General features: G+C 38.7%; 1 protein-coding gene across 6 annotated transcripts in view; it reads right to left on the reverse strand.

The window, feature by feature from the left end:
- Positions 1–15,686, reverse strand: part of NPNT (nephronectin) — an 83,818-nt gene that overhangs the window by 19,954 nt on the left and 48,178 nt on the right. For all 6 annotated transcript variants that reach the window (XM_043571188.1, XM_043571155.1, XM_043571165.1 and 3 more), the window contains one exon: positions 13,653–14,030. In XM_043571188.1, the coding sequence (XP_043427123.1) occupies positions 13,653–14,030 (378 nt within the window). The remainder of the gene's footprint in view (positions 1–13,652; positions 14,031–15,686) is intronic.

A 15,686-nucleotide genomic window follows, 5' to 3' on the forward strand; every position in this document is an offset into this window, starting at 1 on the left:
CTGTGCTGACAGCTCGGAGCCTGGAGCCTGCTTCAGATTCTGAGTCTCCCTCTCTCTGTCCCTCCCCTGCTCATGCTGTCTTTCTCTCTCAAAAATAAATAAATATTTTAACAAATTAAAAAAAAAGAGTTATATGAACATTCTTTAGTTTATGTTAATTTTGATCATATTTGCTCTCTCACGTCCACTTTCATGTCCCTCCCACTCATTCTCCATGCTACAGCCAGAATGGTGTACCTGATCTAAAATCTTCCAAAGGCTTCCAGCTTCCACCAGAATAAGGTCCGAAATTTTTACAGGGCTTTAAAAGGCACTGCATCTCTAGCTGCATTTGGTGCCCTTCCTCCCACACCCTGCTTTCCTACCTGTGAGTTCTAGAACTAGAAGGATGTTTTTGTTCCACACCCTTTCACTCCCTGGGGCACTCGCTCACAGTAATGCATCCTGTGTGTCACAGTGCGAGCATCACCTCTCAAGAGATTTTCACCCATCTGTCCTTCCCAGGAGAGCTTAGCCAGCCCCACGTCCTCACACAGCTTCCTCTATTCTCCTTTAAAGCATTCAGTACCTGGGGAAATTGTTAGATGTCTGTCTTCACCTCCAGGATGTAGATCCCATGAAGGCAAGAGTATGCTCATTGCTTTACAACAAGTTCTTAGCCCAGTGCCTTGTACTCAGTGGATTGCGTTTCTTGACTGATTGCGTTAAAGAGTGAATAGAATAGATGGAGGATGGATGGACAGAGGGTAGCAGAATTGTATTGTTAGCATTTCTCCTATCCTTTTTTTAATCTCTAAAATTATACCATTTTAATTCTAAAAATTAATGGTCCAACTAGAAAGTATCAGATACGTATTTGTTTTTATAAAATATATTACATATTTAGATTGACTATTAGCTAAAATACAAAGCAGGGAAAAATAATTAGAAAAATCATGTATAAGTGTCTATCCTGGTTATACTTTTATTTTTAGGCAAGGTTATTTATCATTTATTTTAATTAACGTTTTCTTCCTTGATTAAAATAACTCTCTTGAATCAAAGAACATGTTTAAATTCACAGATATATTTCAATTTCATAGCCTCGCATTTAATATGGGTACAAAGACTCTATTGAAAGTCCTCTTTGAACAATCAAAATACAAGTAACAGACATGTAGTTGCTATGGGGTAGGGGTTTGTATGTGTGCGTTCACAGAATTCTCTTTTCTTTCAATGTTTTAGGTACTTTTTTTCTTCCATAACAGAAATCCTTTTTTTAAAAATTTTTTAATGTTTTAATTTATATTTGAGACAGAGAGAGAGAGGGAAAGAGGGGGGGGAGGGGCAGAGAGGGAGACACAGAATCTGAAGGAGGCTCCAGGCTCTGAGTTGTCAGCAGAGAGCCTGACATAGGGCTCAAACCCACGAACCATGAGATCATGAACTGAGCCAAAGTTGGCCACTTAACCAACTGGGCCACCCAGGCACCCCAAGAATGTTCATATATTCTGTAAAAGACTCATTTCCTAAATTTTTCCCTTCCATTGACCAATGTTTTATTCACCAAAAAATATCACTTGCTCGGTGCTTCTTACAATCGTCGGCATGAACTGAAACAAAGGGGGTGTGCAGGTAGTGAAGCACACAGACAGCTGGATAAATACGTGGCTGGGTTGTGCCCAGCGACCTAGTACTCTTTCACAATGGCTGGAGAGCCCAGGAGCCTGTGAGAAGAATCGGCCACACAAATAAGCAGGAAATCTCTTAAAAGATACTTTGGCCCAGCACTTTCTATTAAATATATTTTCCCAAGGAATATGACATTAATGTATAACTTGCACTCATAAATGAGGTTTCCCAAATAGTCAAGTATACTGTTACCCCCCCCCCAAAAATGAAAAGTAAACACAGTGAAGTAAATGTAAATATTATCATACACACCTCCCACTGCCAGACTTCTTCCAAAGAGTGAACTATAGCAAAATGTAAGCACTATTTATTAAAGGTAGGTTTGCAAATTCCATTTCTGTACAATGGTGGCTACCATGACATTACCCAGGCCAGTTCTGGCATTTGTTGCGGGACAAAAAGATTGAAGATAACACGGTCTTAAATTCTTTCTATGGTGACGGGTTTCGTTCATTGGAAGAGAATGGTACATCTGTAACTTTCCTAATATTCTTTTTTCGTTTTTAAGGTTTATTTATTTTTGAGATAGTGAGAAACAGAGTGTGACTAGGACAGGGGCAGAGAGAGACGACACACAGAATCCGAAACAGGCTCCAGGCTCTGAGCTGTCAGCACAGAGCTTGACACGCGGCTCGAACTCAGGAACTGTGAGATCATGGCCTGAGCTAAAGTCGGATGCTTAAACTATTGAGCCCCCTAGGAGCCCCACTCTCCTAATACTCTGAAGTCTCGTTCTGGAGGCAAAACCTAGGGGATTTTTAGAGACTACAGAGTGGAGATGAGTGACGGGGGTTTTATGAAGCAGTCTCCTGCCTCTCTCCCCCCACCCGCCCCCTTTCTTTCCCTCTCCAGATGAAGAACATACACATTATAGCTTTAAATAACCAGAAAGAAGCAAATAAAAGGACTGGAAAGGAGTTTCTGAAATTTCCTTAACCACTTTAGAGAAAATTCTTAGCCATATAACTGATCACTAGCAAAAAGAAAAGAGTTTCTGGGATTCACAGAAATAAGCCCTTGTCTGCCAAAGCTTTCATCCATAGGAAGAATCTAAAATGTTCAAAACACAGCCCTTTGGGATGAGAGTAAAGAGCAGAATTGGGAAAAATTAAATCTCTCATGAAAGTGGAACATGGACACAGCGACAGCATTCAGCAAGGAGCCCAATTTACATGCCTCACTTATTTCTCCTTCAACAGTTTCAGAACACCTCAAAGCACTGCCTGGTGCAATCCAGGGAGAACAGAGTATCTAAAAGATGGTTCTTTTCTAAGTATGACCACAGGATGATAACACAACTTTTCCCGAGCAAGAGAAAGCATGACAGGTTCTGTTCTCTTTCCCTCTTCTGAGCCAAGGAAGCCATAAAGCATAGCCCTGTCAGGAACACTCCAGAGCAGGCAGTGAACAGACCCAGCGGTGGGTGAGCAGGCCACCCAATGAGTGAGAAGACCACCCGGTGGTTGATCAGGTTACCCGGTGGGTGAGCAGACTACCCGATAGGGCTGCTGGCACTGAGCACAGCACGAACACCCAGGGAGGTGCAGAATCCCACCTGCTCTGCGGGACAAGTGTCAATGCCCTCAGGCCAAAGAAATCACTTTAGAGGAAAAAAAAAAAAGCTTTTATTTTTGGTATGCATCAGACACGACACCTGTTTCCCACCCAGACAGACTCATCTCTCAAAAGGCTGTTGTCACTATATGCACAGCTAGGAAGTCGAGGGGATCCTGTCTCTCTTTTGACATCACAACTGTTCACCTGGTCACTATCAACACCTAAATGAAACAGGATATTCCAATTACTTGGTAAAAAGTAAAGGATATGCAAAGTAGCAGCTTTCCTTTTGTATTTTCTCTACTCACCTAATAGCTCTCACTTGCAAGCCAATTTGGTTCAAAATGATCCAGTTAGCCAAAAATAGTATTAAAATTATAACGAACCATAATAAAAGGCTTCAGAAAAATACAGACTCAGAACTGAAACAGAAAATAGGGCTGTATTTTTATGAATTAAGTAAATGGTATTATTATCATATAACTGAATTCAACAACATCAACAGAAGTAGTAAGAGCAATTATGTATTGAGTTCTTATTATATGCCAAGCACTATGGTATGAGTTTTACATGCACCCTGTCATCTAATTTTCTCAATGAGGTAGATACTATTATTGTCCCCATTTATAGGTGAGGAAACAAAGGCATGGGAAGATTTAGTGATATGCCCCAAATCACAGAGTGGCTGAACACAATACTTTTCATTACAACACTACAGGCAACTGTATATACAACTTAGCATTTTTTGATTTCTGACTTTGGTCACGTTCACCAAGAATTCATTTTGTCCCTTCCAGAGAGAACTATTTCTCCTTTACCAGCCACATAAAATCAAATTAAAATATAAATCAAAAATCTTGAAAACTTTCAGAATTCACAGCCCCAAATCCTGACCAGTAAGCAGTGACAACTCATTCCTTCAAAACACTAGCAGGAATTTAATCCTCAGGGAGATGTCAGGCATCTTCTCAGGGTCTCTGTGGGCCTTGCTGTTTACCAGACAGCAAACTAGTTTGAAGACCTTTTCGCCTCTCAGCAGAAACAATCTTTTTACTCATTACCACATAGAATCAGAAGAGAGATCCTATTTTCATAACTAAGAACAATGCGATGGCACCAGCCACAGACTCTGTAAAAACCCATAGAAGGAAGAGAAGGAAATGGTACACAGCAGGCAGCAAAACAGCAATCAAGAAAATGGAAACAATTTTCTTCTTACTGCATGGTACTTGGAATTTCAACACATTCTCATGGTCTAGGATAACATAGAAACAATGAGTCTGGCTCTCTGATAAGGCCACTCATAAGAGCAACTGATACACATTACATTATATTCTGTAATCTTTATTCTGCGACATTTTCCTTCTTTACGTGGCCCAGATGCTATATGCTACATTTTAGGCACAATTGCTATATTTGAAACATTCCACATCTGGCTAATTCTGTCTTGGTTCCACTGGCTGGAGCTACCATTAAGGCTTAGAGAGCCCTGTTATTCAGTGTGGTCAGCAGATCAACAGCATTACCTGCAAACTTGTTAAAAATGCAGAATCTCAGGTCCTCCCCTAGACCAAATAAACCCAAGTTTTCACTTTAACCAAGTTCCATGTGACTTATATACACATTGAGGACAGAGAAGTACTTCCTTAGAAAGTCTGATTTAGCAAATGTGTGGTGAGGATTAGGAATCTACATCTTAAATAAGCACCCTAGGTTACTCTGGTTCCAAGGAGCTTCTGACAACACTTTGAAAAAAAAATTTGCTTCCTGGTCCAACTGGTATCATATTCCTTGTGGTAATCCAAGCTTTCTAGCTAAAACTGGACATATCTGACACACTCAATTCTAAAGACAATTCTGAAAGGTTAAAAATAGAATAAAACGTTTAATGCATCTTTAAAAACCAGGATGTTCTAAATAAAATTATATGATTGAAAATGAGAATCCCATGGGGTATTTTTCCAAAACACATAACTCACTCTCTTGCTGGGGAGAGTGGATTCTATGACCACTGACACCTCTCTGAAGGAATCACTCTGGGAATACATTACAGCGACCAACAGCAGTGGGAATGGGACGATGAAACATCACTAAGGACAACAAAAAGATACGGAAAAGTGTGCCTGGGTGGCTCAGCTGGTTAAGAGTCCCACTCTTGATTTTGGCTCAGGTCATGATCTTACCACTCAGGAGATAGAGGCCCCCAACCCCCACCCCAGGCTGCTGATGGGCTTGAGCCTGCTTAAAATTCTCTCTCTCCCTCTTCCTCTCATCCTCCCAGGCAGGAGTGTGCACACACTCATTCATATACTCATATGTGTGTGTGTATGTGTATGTGTGTGTGTATATATATATACATGTATGTATACATATGTATGTATACATATGTATGTATACATATGTATGTATACATATGTATGTATACATATGTATGTATACATATGTATGTATACATATGTATGTATACATATGTATATATGTATACTTTTTAAAATATTTTTTAAAAGACAAGGAAAGTTACCCCAAATATCATAAACTGGATAGATTCACAATTACTAATTTGTTTTTCTTCCAAACTTTTATATTCATCCAGACATATGCAGACATGTATTTTATACCTAATTGGGGTCAAATGATATGTACACTTCTGTACATTCTTTTCACTTAAGCTTTTTATAACATCAGCATTTTCCCAAGGCATTAAATATTTCTCAAAAAAAAAACCACTGTTGCATAATAATTCATTGTATTACTAGACTAGAATGCATTTCCCCCTAAATTCCTTTACTTCAGGTTCTACATAGAGTTTTTATTTATTTTATTTATTTGTCTTTTGCTTTGGGATAGCTCCTACCTGCTCTGATACCAGATTTTTGTCTTTGGTGCTAGGTCTCCAACTTTCTAGAAATTCCCTGCAGCATATCTCTGGGTCCAAACAGGTGTCCCACCAATTAAATCTGCTTTTCTTGCTCTCAGTCTGCCCAGCATCTTGCTGTCTCCCCAACCCTCTCCCCAACCTCCACCAGGCTCTTCCAGAGTCAAAGATAAACCCATTGGTCTCAGAAACTATGCAGATGAGATAATGTACAGTAATTTGTCCAAAGGTGTCTAACTCATAAATAATAGAGGTAAGAATCGAAATCAGATCTTCTGATTCAATGTATATTCTCCTTAGCAGTAGTTAAAAACTCCTCAATTTCACATCTCAATCTTGTTTTCCTATTTCCTTTCAATCAATGCCTTTTCACTATTTCCCTACATCATACTCAAAAAGAGGTATATTAGAGTTTTCTAGACAATGTTTGTTTTCAATGACTATAGTAAGGTGTATCAGGGTAACAGAGAGACCATAATCTGAAATCAACTTTGATCATCTGGAGACAAACTATCAGAACCAACAAGTTAAATTTAGCTAGTTCAAGCATTTGAAGAATAACACAGATTGAAAAAAGTTGACTACAGCATAAAATTTTATTTCATTCCACTCAATAAATATTTTTGAGTGCCTACTATGTACCAGGCATCGTGTGACTATTTTTGAGGGATAAAACATCTGGGGATAAAACAGCTGCCCATAATCTGCACGACAACATACTTGGCAACAGAGGGAAATGATTTAGATTAGAAAAATATGGTTAAAGAAACTCTCCTTGCAATCAATATTGGGTCATATCTGACTATCTTTGGACCCCATAGTTTGAGACAGATTTGAGAAAGAAGGTTCAAAGGGCAACCCAAAAAGACTAAAAGTGGGTTGAAAAACAATATTTCTAAGAAAAGGTTTATGAAACAGAAATTACTGAGCCCAAAAAAGAAACAGCTGAGTCATTTCCTGAGCATGTTCTTTTAATACATGGAGTATGGGGTCTGGAGACATTGACCAGCTGTGTCCATCAGCCATAATTACCTGACAATACTGAAGTGGTGTGAACTGTAATTTCAAGAATTTATATTAAAGAGAGAATATCCCAACAGTAAGGCGGGTTACTGTGAGAGACTTTAGTTACCATTAGAGATTTTGAATGTAAGGGGGATGATTTGTTTTAAGCCTCCTAAGGATATCACTCTTGAGTAATTAACTGATATTCACCTAGCTGAAAGATTTTAGGCCCCAAATTAAAATGTGAAATGGCTATATTATAATTCTTCCATCCCGATTGCTTATTTGAAGTTAAAATTTTTCTTTTTATGTTTTGAACCTCTTTCTTTCTAGGAGTAGTAATGGGACAAAAATTCCAGCTTCAACGGTATTTTGTTTATATCTACAAGAAATGTTGTTTTTAAAAAATGTGTGTGCCCTCTTACAGGCCAACTTTCAAATAATAAAGGTATAAAGCAAAAATTATTTGAGCAAGTCTCAGAAGCTAGGAAATAAAGGCTTTGACTCATTATCTCTAAACTGACATCATCTTTCTTCTCAATTTGCATTCAATTTTCAGGTTTAATATTCCACTGAATAGAATTCCAATCCCTAAAATGAAAGGATGAAGGGAGGGAAGAAAGAGAGGGAAAAATGGTGGAAGCACCACGGCAAAAAAAAAAAAAAAAAAAAGAGAGAGAAAAAGGAAAGAAACAATGTTTTAATTCATAAATACAGATTAAACGTGTTGTTACACTAAACTAGCTTTTGTATGGATAACGCACAATGATTATTTCATGTTAAAATGCTATCAGTGATCAATTCATTCCTTTGTTCCACAAATGGTGTTCAAGTGTCAATTATGTGCCAGGCATCATTCTAGGTTCTTGAGATACACCAATGAACAAAACAGACAAAGATCCCTGTCCTCAAAAAGTTTGTATTCTAGTAGGGAGATACAATGGACATGATAAATAAGTAAATAATACGGGATAGTAGAAGGTGATAAATGCTACTAAAAAGAGAAAAACAGTAGAAAGCTGTGCTGGTGGTGGTTGGTAGAGGTCACAATTGAATACAGGGGTCAGGGTGGCTTCACTGATAAGCTGATACCTGCGTGAAGAAGTGAGAAAGTAAGCCGAGCTGAGGGCTAGGGGAAGAGTGTTCTAGGGAGAGGGATTGGTTGCAGCAAAAGTTCTCCAGTCTGAGGATCAGTGAGGAGGCACAAGTGGAGTCAATGAGGGCACAGTTGAGGAGATGAGAGCCTCTAGGACTCTGTGACACACTGGGAGGGCTTATGGTCTTATGGAACCAATTGCTTGCTGATGCAGAGCTTTGAATGACATCTCATTTATATTTAAATTTTTAAAATGTTTATTTTTGAGAGACAGAGAGAGAGAGAGAGAGAGAGAGAGAGAGAGACAGAACATGAGTGGGGTAGGGACAGAGAGAGAGGAAAACACAGAATCCAAAGCAGGCTCCAGGCTCTGAGCTGTGAGCACAGATCCTGACGCGGGGCTTGAACTCACAGACTGTGAGATCATGACCTGAGCCAAAGTCGGATGCTTAACTGCTTAACAGACTGAGCCATCCAGGTGCCGCATCATTTATATTTTAAAAGATCCCTCTAGCAAGGTACCAAGGGTGGCTCATTCAGTTAAGTGGTTCAGGTCATGATCGTGTGGTTTGTTAAGTCTGAGCCCTGTATAGGGCTCTCTGCTGTCAGCACAGAGCCTGCTTTGGATCCTCTGTCTCCTACTCTCTCTGCCCTTTCCCTACTCATATTCTCTTTCTCTCTCTCTCAAAAATAAACATTAAAAAATTAAATATAAAAGACCCCTCTAGGTGTTGGGTTGAGAGGAGACAATGGAGGGACCAGGGTAGAAGCAGGGAGACCTGTTGGAAGGCTCCGGTGGTGTAGGTCCATGCTTTCTCACCCATAAAGCTGAAATCCACAGACTGTTTCTGTAACTCATCAGGTGGCAGAAGTAACCTACACTTAAGCCAACTGTCTTTGGCAGCCAAATTAGTGTAAATATTCCTATGTTTCACTGTAGAAACATTAACCTGCCTTGGTATACATATGTACCTTATTACTTCTCTAAAATGTAAAAAAAAATCTGTATTCCACAAATCATCTAGATGAAGGAATTCAGACCTGTACTCCAGGGGAAGAATGGCTTGGGTTAGGGTGGCCGTGCTGGAGATGGTGAGAGGTGGTCCCACTTTAGATAGTATTTGAAGGTAAGGCTAACAGCATTACCATACAGATTGAATGTGGGTATACAAAGAGTAATTTAAGATGATTCTAAATTCTTTGGTCTTAGCAACTAGTAGGATGGAGGTGACATCTCCCGAGTGAGAAAGACCATGGGTAGAATGTATTTGGGCTGATGATCAGAAACAAGTAGATGTGCGGAATTTGACACATGCATTTCTGTCCAACTGGAAAGGTTAAACAGGCAGGTGGATATACAAATCTAGAGTTGGGGGAGAAGTTGGGCTACAGATGTATTTGTATTATAATTTTTTTCCTTGATTTCCTTTTAAAATATCTTTAGTCTTTTCTCAGGGGGAGAAAAGACACACACACACACACAGAATAAAGAAAAGCTCTGTTAAACAACCTTTTCCATTAAACAAATATATATCTTTCAATGTAAAGAAAAATACAATTGAAGTATAGGGCTGTTTGGAGATTGCCTAACAGCAGTTGTAAATAATATCACCTGACAATTTATGAAATGAGAAGAGCCAAATTCTATTCTCAGATCCGTGGAGAGAAGAAGGATGGTTTCAAGAAATTATTTTGCCAGATGTAAAGAAAATATTCAACGAAGAGATGGTGTTGAACTAAAACAGTGCTAAGGTTCCTCTCTGTTTTCACAGTGAATAAACACTAGTTGTTTGCCCTGAGTTAAAAACTTAGAATCCTCCCCTTTTTCAGAAAATATGCTATAATCACAAGAGAGCAAATTAAGAAGTGTCCAAAATACCCTCCTACGTGCTAACAGTAACCAGCAGCTATAGCTGAAGATGAAATGAGGGTGAAATCTAATTTGGGGCAATAGTGTCTAGAGGCAGCAATGCTATCTGTGGAATGCAACCACCTTGGCATCCGATCAAAGTAATTCTTTTCCAGGGCATGTCTTTAAGACCACACTCTCTTAGAACGAGTGCTCTCAAACATCATCAGAACCCATGTCTCCCTAATTTTATCCTGCTAAATTCAATCGGTGAACTCGATTGGATTGCTTATTTTTAATTCACATGTGTGTTGATACAGAGAGGAATAATGGAAAGAAAGACATACTTTTTAAAAAGAGAAAAAATTAAAGGCTCAGAAAGATGTTGATATCTATGTTATTACAATGTCTTTATATATTATGTAGCCAAGTTTTTACGACCCTACGTTAAGGCAACAGAATAATAGAAGTACTATATGTACTTTAAGCACCCACGAATAAAGATCCCACTGTATGATCTCAAAGAGATGAAAACAAAACAATGTAGAGGAGTAAAATAGAGATACTGCAGAGACAAAGAAAGAAAAAGAAGAAAGGAGGGCAAGAGAAAGGGAAAGAGTAGAAAAATTACAAATATATTATTTTCAAGTAAAAGATATGTGCATATTAGTAGATCTACCATCTGATTCCTCTAAAAATTATATTTATTGCCCAAAACACATACAATTACAACTACATCAGAATTAGAGAATTTCAATCTCTCTTTAAATGGACAATGACCTAGAAGGAAAATTTGAGAGTCACACACAAGCAAAGAGAAATGTCTTCTCTTTTAAAAAGATCATAAAGGCCAGTATTCTTTTCACCTGGTAAACAACTGCAAAAGTATTCACTATAAGGGAGCAAGGTCTGGTTCCATCACGGAGGAATGGGAAAAGGAAAAGAAGAAACTAGTACCGGGAGAGGAGAAGAGGAGACAGGAGGAGTGAACACAAAGGTGGCTAAGAATAAGCACAGTGAAACGTGACAAATGGATAAATACAGGGTGAATATTTCCAAGTGGTAAAATGGCACATTTTGGTCTGGTCATAAGGCAACCTCTTCCTTCTTCAGAACTTGTGGCTTTACCTGTAGCCTCTATCTTCATGGGTGACACCATCCTTTACCCACTTACCCCTGAAAATCTGGGAGAAAGATTTCAGATCCAACCACCGGTCACAGCGAACAGAAGGGGTAGCAGAAGGGGATTCTCCTCAATCCTTGACCCAACCCTCTGGTTTACTGGCACTTTATTGCCTATGCTAGGCTGCTTCCTACTCCTTTGCCTTTGGTGTGCTGTCTACATGAACTGCAGTGCCTCCCTTTTCTCACGCTCTTTGCCCCTTTTCACTCAGGAAGCCCTCCTCACCCCAAATACGCCCTCAATAAATATTTGATTAGGTGCCCCTTCTATTTCCATAAAGTGCTACACAAATCTCTCTCACCGACACACTACCCCAGTTATCCTCAGGGTGACCATCTTTTCCCAACAAGATTATACATTTTCTGTTTTATCTTTGTAAATCCAATGCCTAATACAGGGCCTGGGATTCTAAAACACACTCAAAAATGTTCACTGATTAAATGAACGATTAGATTAAAAGTTAAATGGCACTGATATAGCAAGCTTCCCATCTCAGAGTTTTTGAGGAGATCTGAACATGTTAGGAGAGTTCTCACACCGGATAGGAGCTATGACCCACTACATGACTTCATGATATTCCCTTCATTGCTACACACATTGTTAGTTACCCAGCTGATTGCCTTTTATACAGTTCTTTATAACATTTAACAATAAGGACACATGACTTATATTTTGTACAGCTAATTCTTTTTATAAGTTTCATTCTTATTCAAGGCATGGCCTATGATTGAAATGTCATTATAAAGGGCTGATTAAAAACGTGCTTAATACAAAAGCCCCTGAGTAGCCAAGGCAATCCTGAGAAAGAAGAACAAAGCAGGAGGCATCACTCTGCCTGATTTCAAGCTATACTATAAAGCTGCAGTCATCAAAACAGTGTGGTGTTGGCATAAAAACAGATGTACAGACCAATAGAACAAAATCAACAGTGCAGGAATAAACTGAAGCATATGGGATCAACTAATATTTGACAAGGGAACCAAGAATACTCAATGGAGAAAAGAGTCTTTTCGACAAATGGTGCTGGGAAAATTGGATGTTCACATGCAAAAGAATGAAACTGGACCCTTATCTTATACAACACACACAAATTAACTCAAAATTGATTAAATACTTGAATTTAAGGCCTGAAACTATGAAACTCTTAGAAGAAAACATAGGAAAAAGTTCCTTGACATGGGTCTTGGCAATGATTTTATTGGATATGACACCTAAAGCACAAGCAATAAAATAAAAAAACAAGTGGGACTACATCAAATTGAAAAGCTTCTGCACAGCAAAAAAAGACCATCAACAAAGTGAAGACAAACTACGGACTGGAGAAAAATACTTGCAAACAATGTATCTGGTAAGGGGTTAATATCTAAAATATACAGGGAACTCATACAACTCAACAGGAAAAAACCCCAAATGATCCAAATAAAAATGGGCATAGGTTGTGAATAGACATTTTTCCAAAAACGACACACACATGGGCAATGCCAAATGAAAAGAGAATCAACGTCCATAATTATCATGGAAATGCAACTTAAAACCTCCATGAGATACCACCTTGTGCCTGTTAGAATGGCTACCATCAAAAAAGACAAGAGATAACAAATGCTGGCAAAGAGGTGGAAAAAAAGAGAGCCCTCGGGGCACTGTTGGTGGGACTGTAAATTGGTGCAGCCCCCATGGAAAACAGTATGGAGGTTCCTCAAAAAATTAAAACTAGAATTACCATATGATCCAGCTATTCCACTTCTGGGTATTTATCCAAAGAAAATGAAAACACCATGTCAAAGAGATATCTCCACCCCCATGTTCACAGCAGCATTATTTGCAATAGCCACAACATGGAAACAACCTCAGTGTCTATCAATGGATGGATGGATAAAGGTGTGGTATAAATACACAATGGAATATATATACAATTCAGCCTTTAAAAAATGAGAAAATCTTGCCATGTAAGACAATATGGATGCACCTTGAGGCATTATGCTAAATCAGGTCAGAGAAAGACAAATACTATATGACCTCACATATTATACTTAGAATCTTAAAAAAAAAAAAAACTTACAAAAAATGATCAGATTTGTGGTTACCAGGTGTGGTGGGTAGGGGGGGAGAACTGGAGGAAAGTGGTCAAAAGGTACAAACCTCCAGTTATAAGATCAATAAGTACTAGGGATATAATGTACAATGTTAAGTTGTTATGAAAATAAATCCTAAGAGTTCTCATCACAGAAAAATTTTTTTCTTATGTACCTATATGAGATGATGGATGTTAACTAAACTTACTGTGGTAATCATTTCACGATCTATGTAAGTCAAGCCATTACACTGTATTCCTTAAACTTACATAGCACTGTATGTCAATTATAGTTCAATAAAACTGGAAAAAAACCCAATATGTGCTAACATTTATATGACTTACTGAACACATCTCCTCTGGGCTTCTGAGGATCTGTCTGTATCCTGTTGTCAACTGTAATCCATCTTGGAGATGTAGTGGCAATTGGCAGTACAGTTGTTAGTCTGGTGCTTGGTCTTTCCGGGGTTGTTATTGGTGATGTTCCGAATTCTGTGGGTGGCGGTGGGGTTGGCTGCGGTGTTGGCTCTGGTGTAGGTCTTATTGTTGGCTTAAAAGTGGGCCTGTTGGTAGCAGGAGGAATATATGGTGTCTTCAGAGGCCACCTAGTACTTCCAACATCAGGAATCCAATTACTGTGTCCTCCGTCACCCTTTGAAATAGTACCATTTCCCTTTGGTACATGAATTGGACCTGATGGCTCAATCATGACTTTTGGAATATCTGAAAGAGTCAAAGAATTTAAATTAGTGTGTGACCATCTGTCTCTAAAAGCTTAGTTGTGGAGGGGCGCCTGGGTGGCTCAGTTGCTTAAATGTCTGACTCTTGATTTCAACTCAAGTCATGATCGCACACTTTGTGAGTTCAAGCCCCATGTCGGGCTCTGAACTGACAGAGCAGAGCCTGCTTGGGATTCTCGCTCTCTGCCCCTCCCCCCGCTTCTCTCACATGTGTGCTTTCTCTCTTTCAAAATAAATAAACACTAAAAAAAAAAAAAAAGGTCACTTGTGGAATCAAATTGTGAAAAACACATTAGAATATCTAATGCCAACTAGGCTTACTTTTCACATTTAGAATATTCCCTTACTGTAAGTCATACTGTTTTCCAAATAACAACTGTGTGTATATGTATTTGATATATACATATGTATTCATACACACATATATCCATCCTGCAGATATATGCAGAAGTTATATTGGTATTTCTGTAAGGGATATGTATTATTTAAAACACAAAGAATTTCAAGTCTCTGTAAAATGGAAATAGACATCACTGAGATTTTTTTAAATGCAGAAACATTCTAAGTTTTTTAAAATATGAGAAATGTATGTTGAGAGTCTATGTTAAGTGTCCCTATAGCACACCCATATAATAAAATCATGTTTCAAACTGTCTAAAGACTAATACTTTTCCATACTCTATATAAATTCAACTCATGCAAAACATTTTCTTTTTTTTTTTTTTTTAATTTTTTTTTCAACGTTTATTTATTTTTGGGACAGAGAGAGACAGAGCATGAACGGGGGAGGGGCAGAGAGAGAGGGAGACACAGAATCGGAAACAGGCTCCAGGCTCTGAGCCATCAGCCCAGAGCCCGACGCGGGGCTCGAACTCCCGGACCGCAAGATCGTGACCTGGCTGAAGTCGGACACTCAACCGACTGCGCCACCCAGGCGCCCCCTCATTTTCTTCCTTCTTTCCTTCCTTCCTTCCTTCCTTCCTTCCTTCCTTCCTTCCTTCCTTCCTTCCTTATTTTTATTTAAATTTTAGTTAACATACAGGGCAATACTGGTTTCAGGAGTAGATTTAAGTGATTCAACACTTACATACGACACCCAGTGCTCATCACAAGTGCCCTCCTTGGTACCCATCACCCACCTAGCCCATTCCCCCACCCACTTCCCTCTGTCAACCTTCAGTTTATTCTCTATTACTAAGAATCTCTTGTGGTTAGTTTTCCTCTCTTCTCTTCCTACCCCTTCCCATATGTTCATCTGTTTTCATGCAAAATGTTTTCATTAAATGTTCTGTATATTTTTAAACTTGGTTTGCTTTCCCCCTTACTAATTTATACTATCACTTAAAAAAATTCAGAGGTCACTGTGATTATCTGTGGAATCTTTTTTTTTTTTTTGTGCTTATCTTCACCAAAAGGAATTAATAGTTAATCTTCCTGGAATGATACACTCATTCCAGGCTGGGAGTATGACTACATGACCCTTCAAAAATCCCTTAATCCCCATGATTTTATGGCTCATGATTTTCAGTAAATATTTTACTCCAAAAATTTAAAAATTATCTATTGTCACATGAACTATATACAAGATTATGGTCTTTGATTTGTAAAACTTGCATCTTGGAGGTTATTTTTTTCATGT

This window comes from Prionailurus bengalensis, chromosome B1 (genome assembly GCF_016509475.1).
Source record: "Prionailurus bengalensis isolate Pbe53 chromosome B1, Fcat_Pben_1.1_paternal_pri, whole genome shotgun sequence".
Classification (NCBI taxonomy): domain Eukaryota; kingdom Metazoa; phylum Chordata; class Mammalia; order Carnivora; family Felidae; genus Prionailurus; species Prionailurus bengalensis.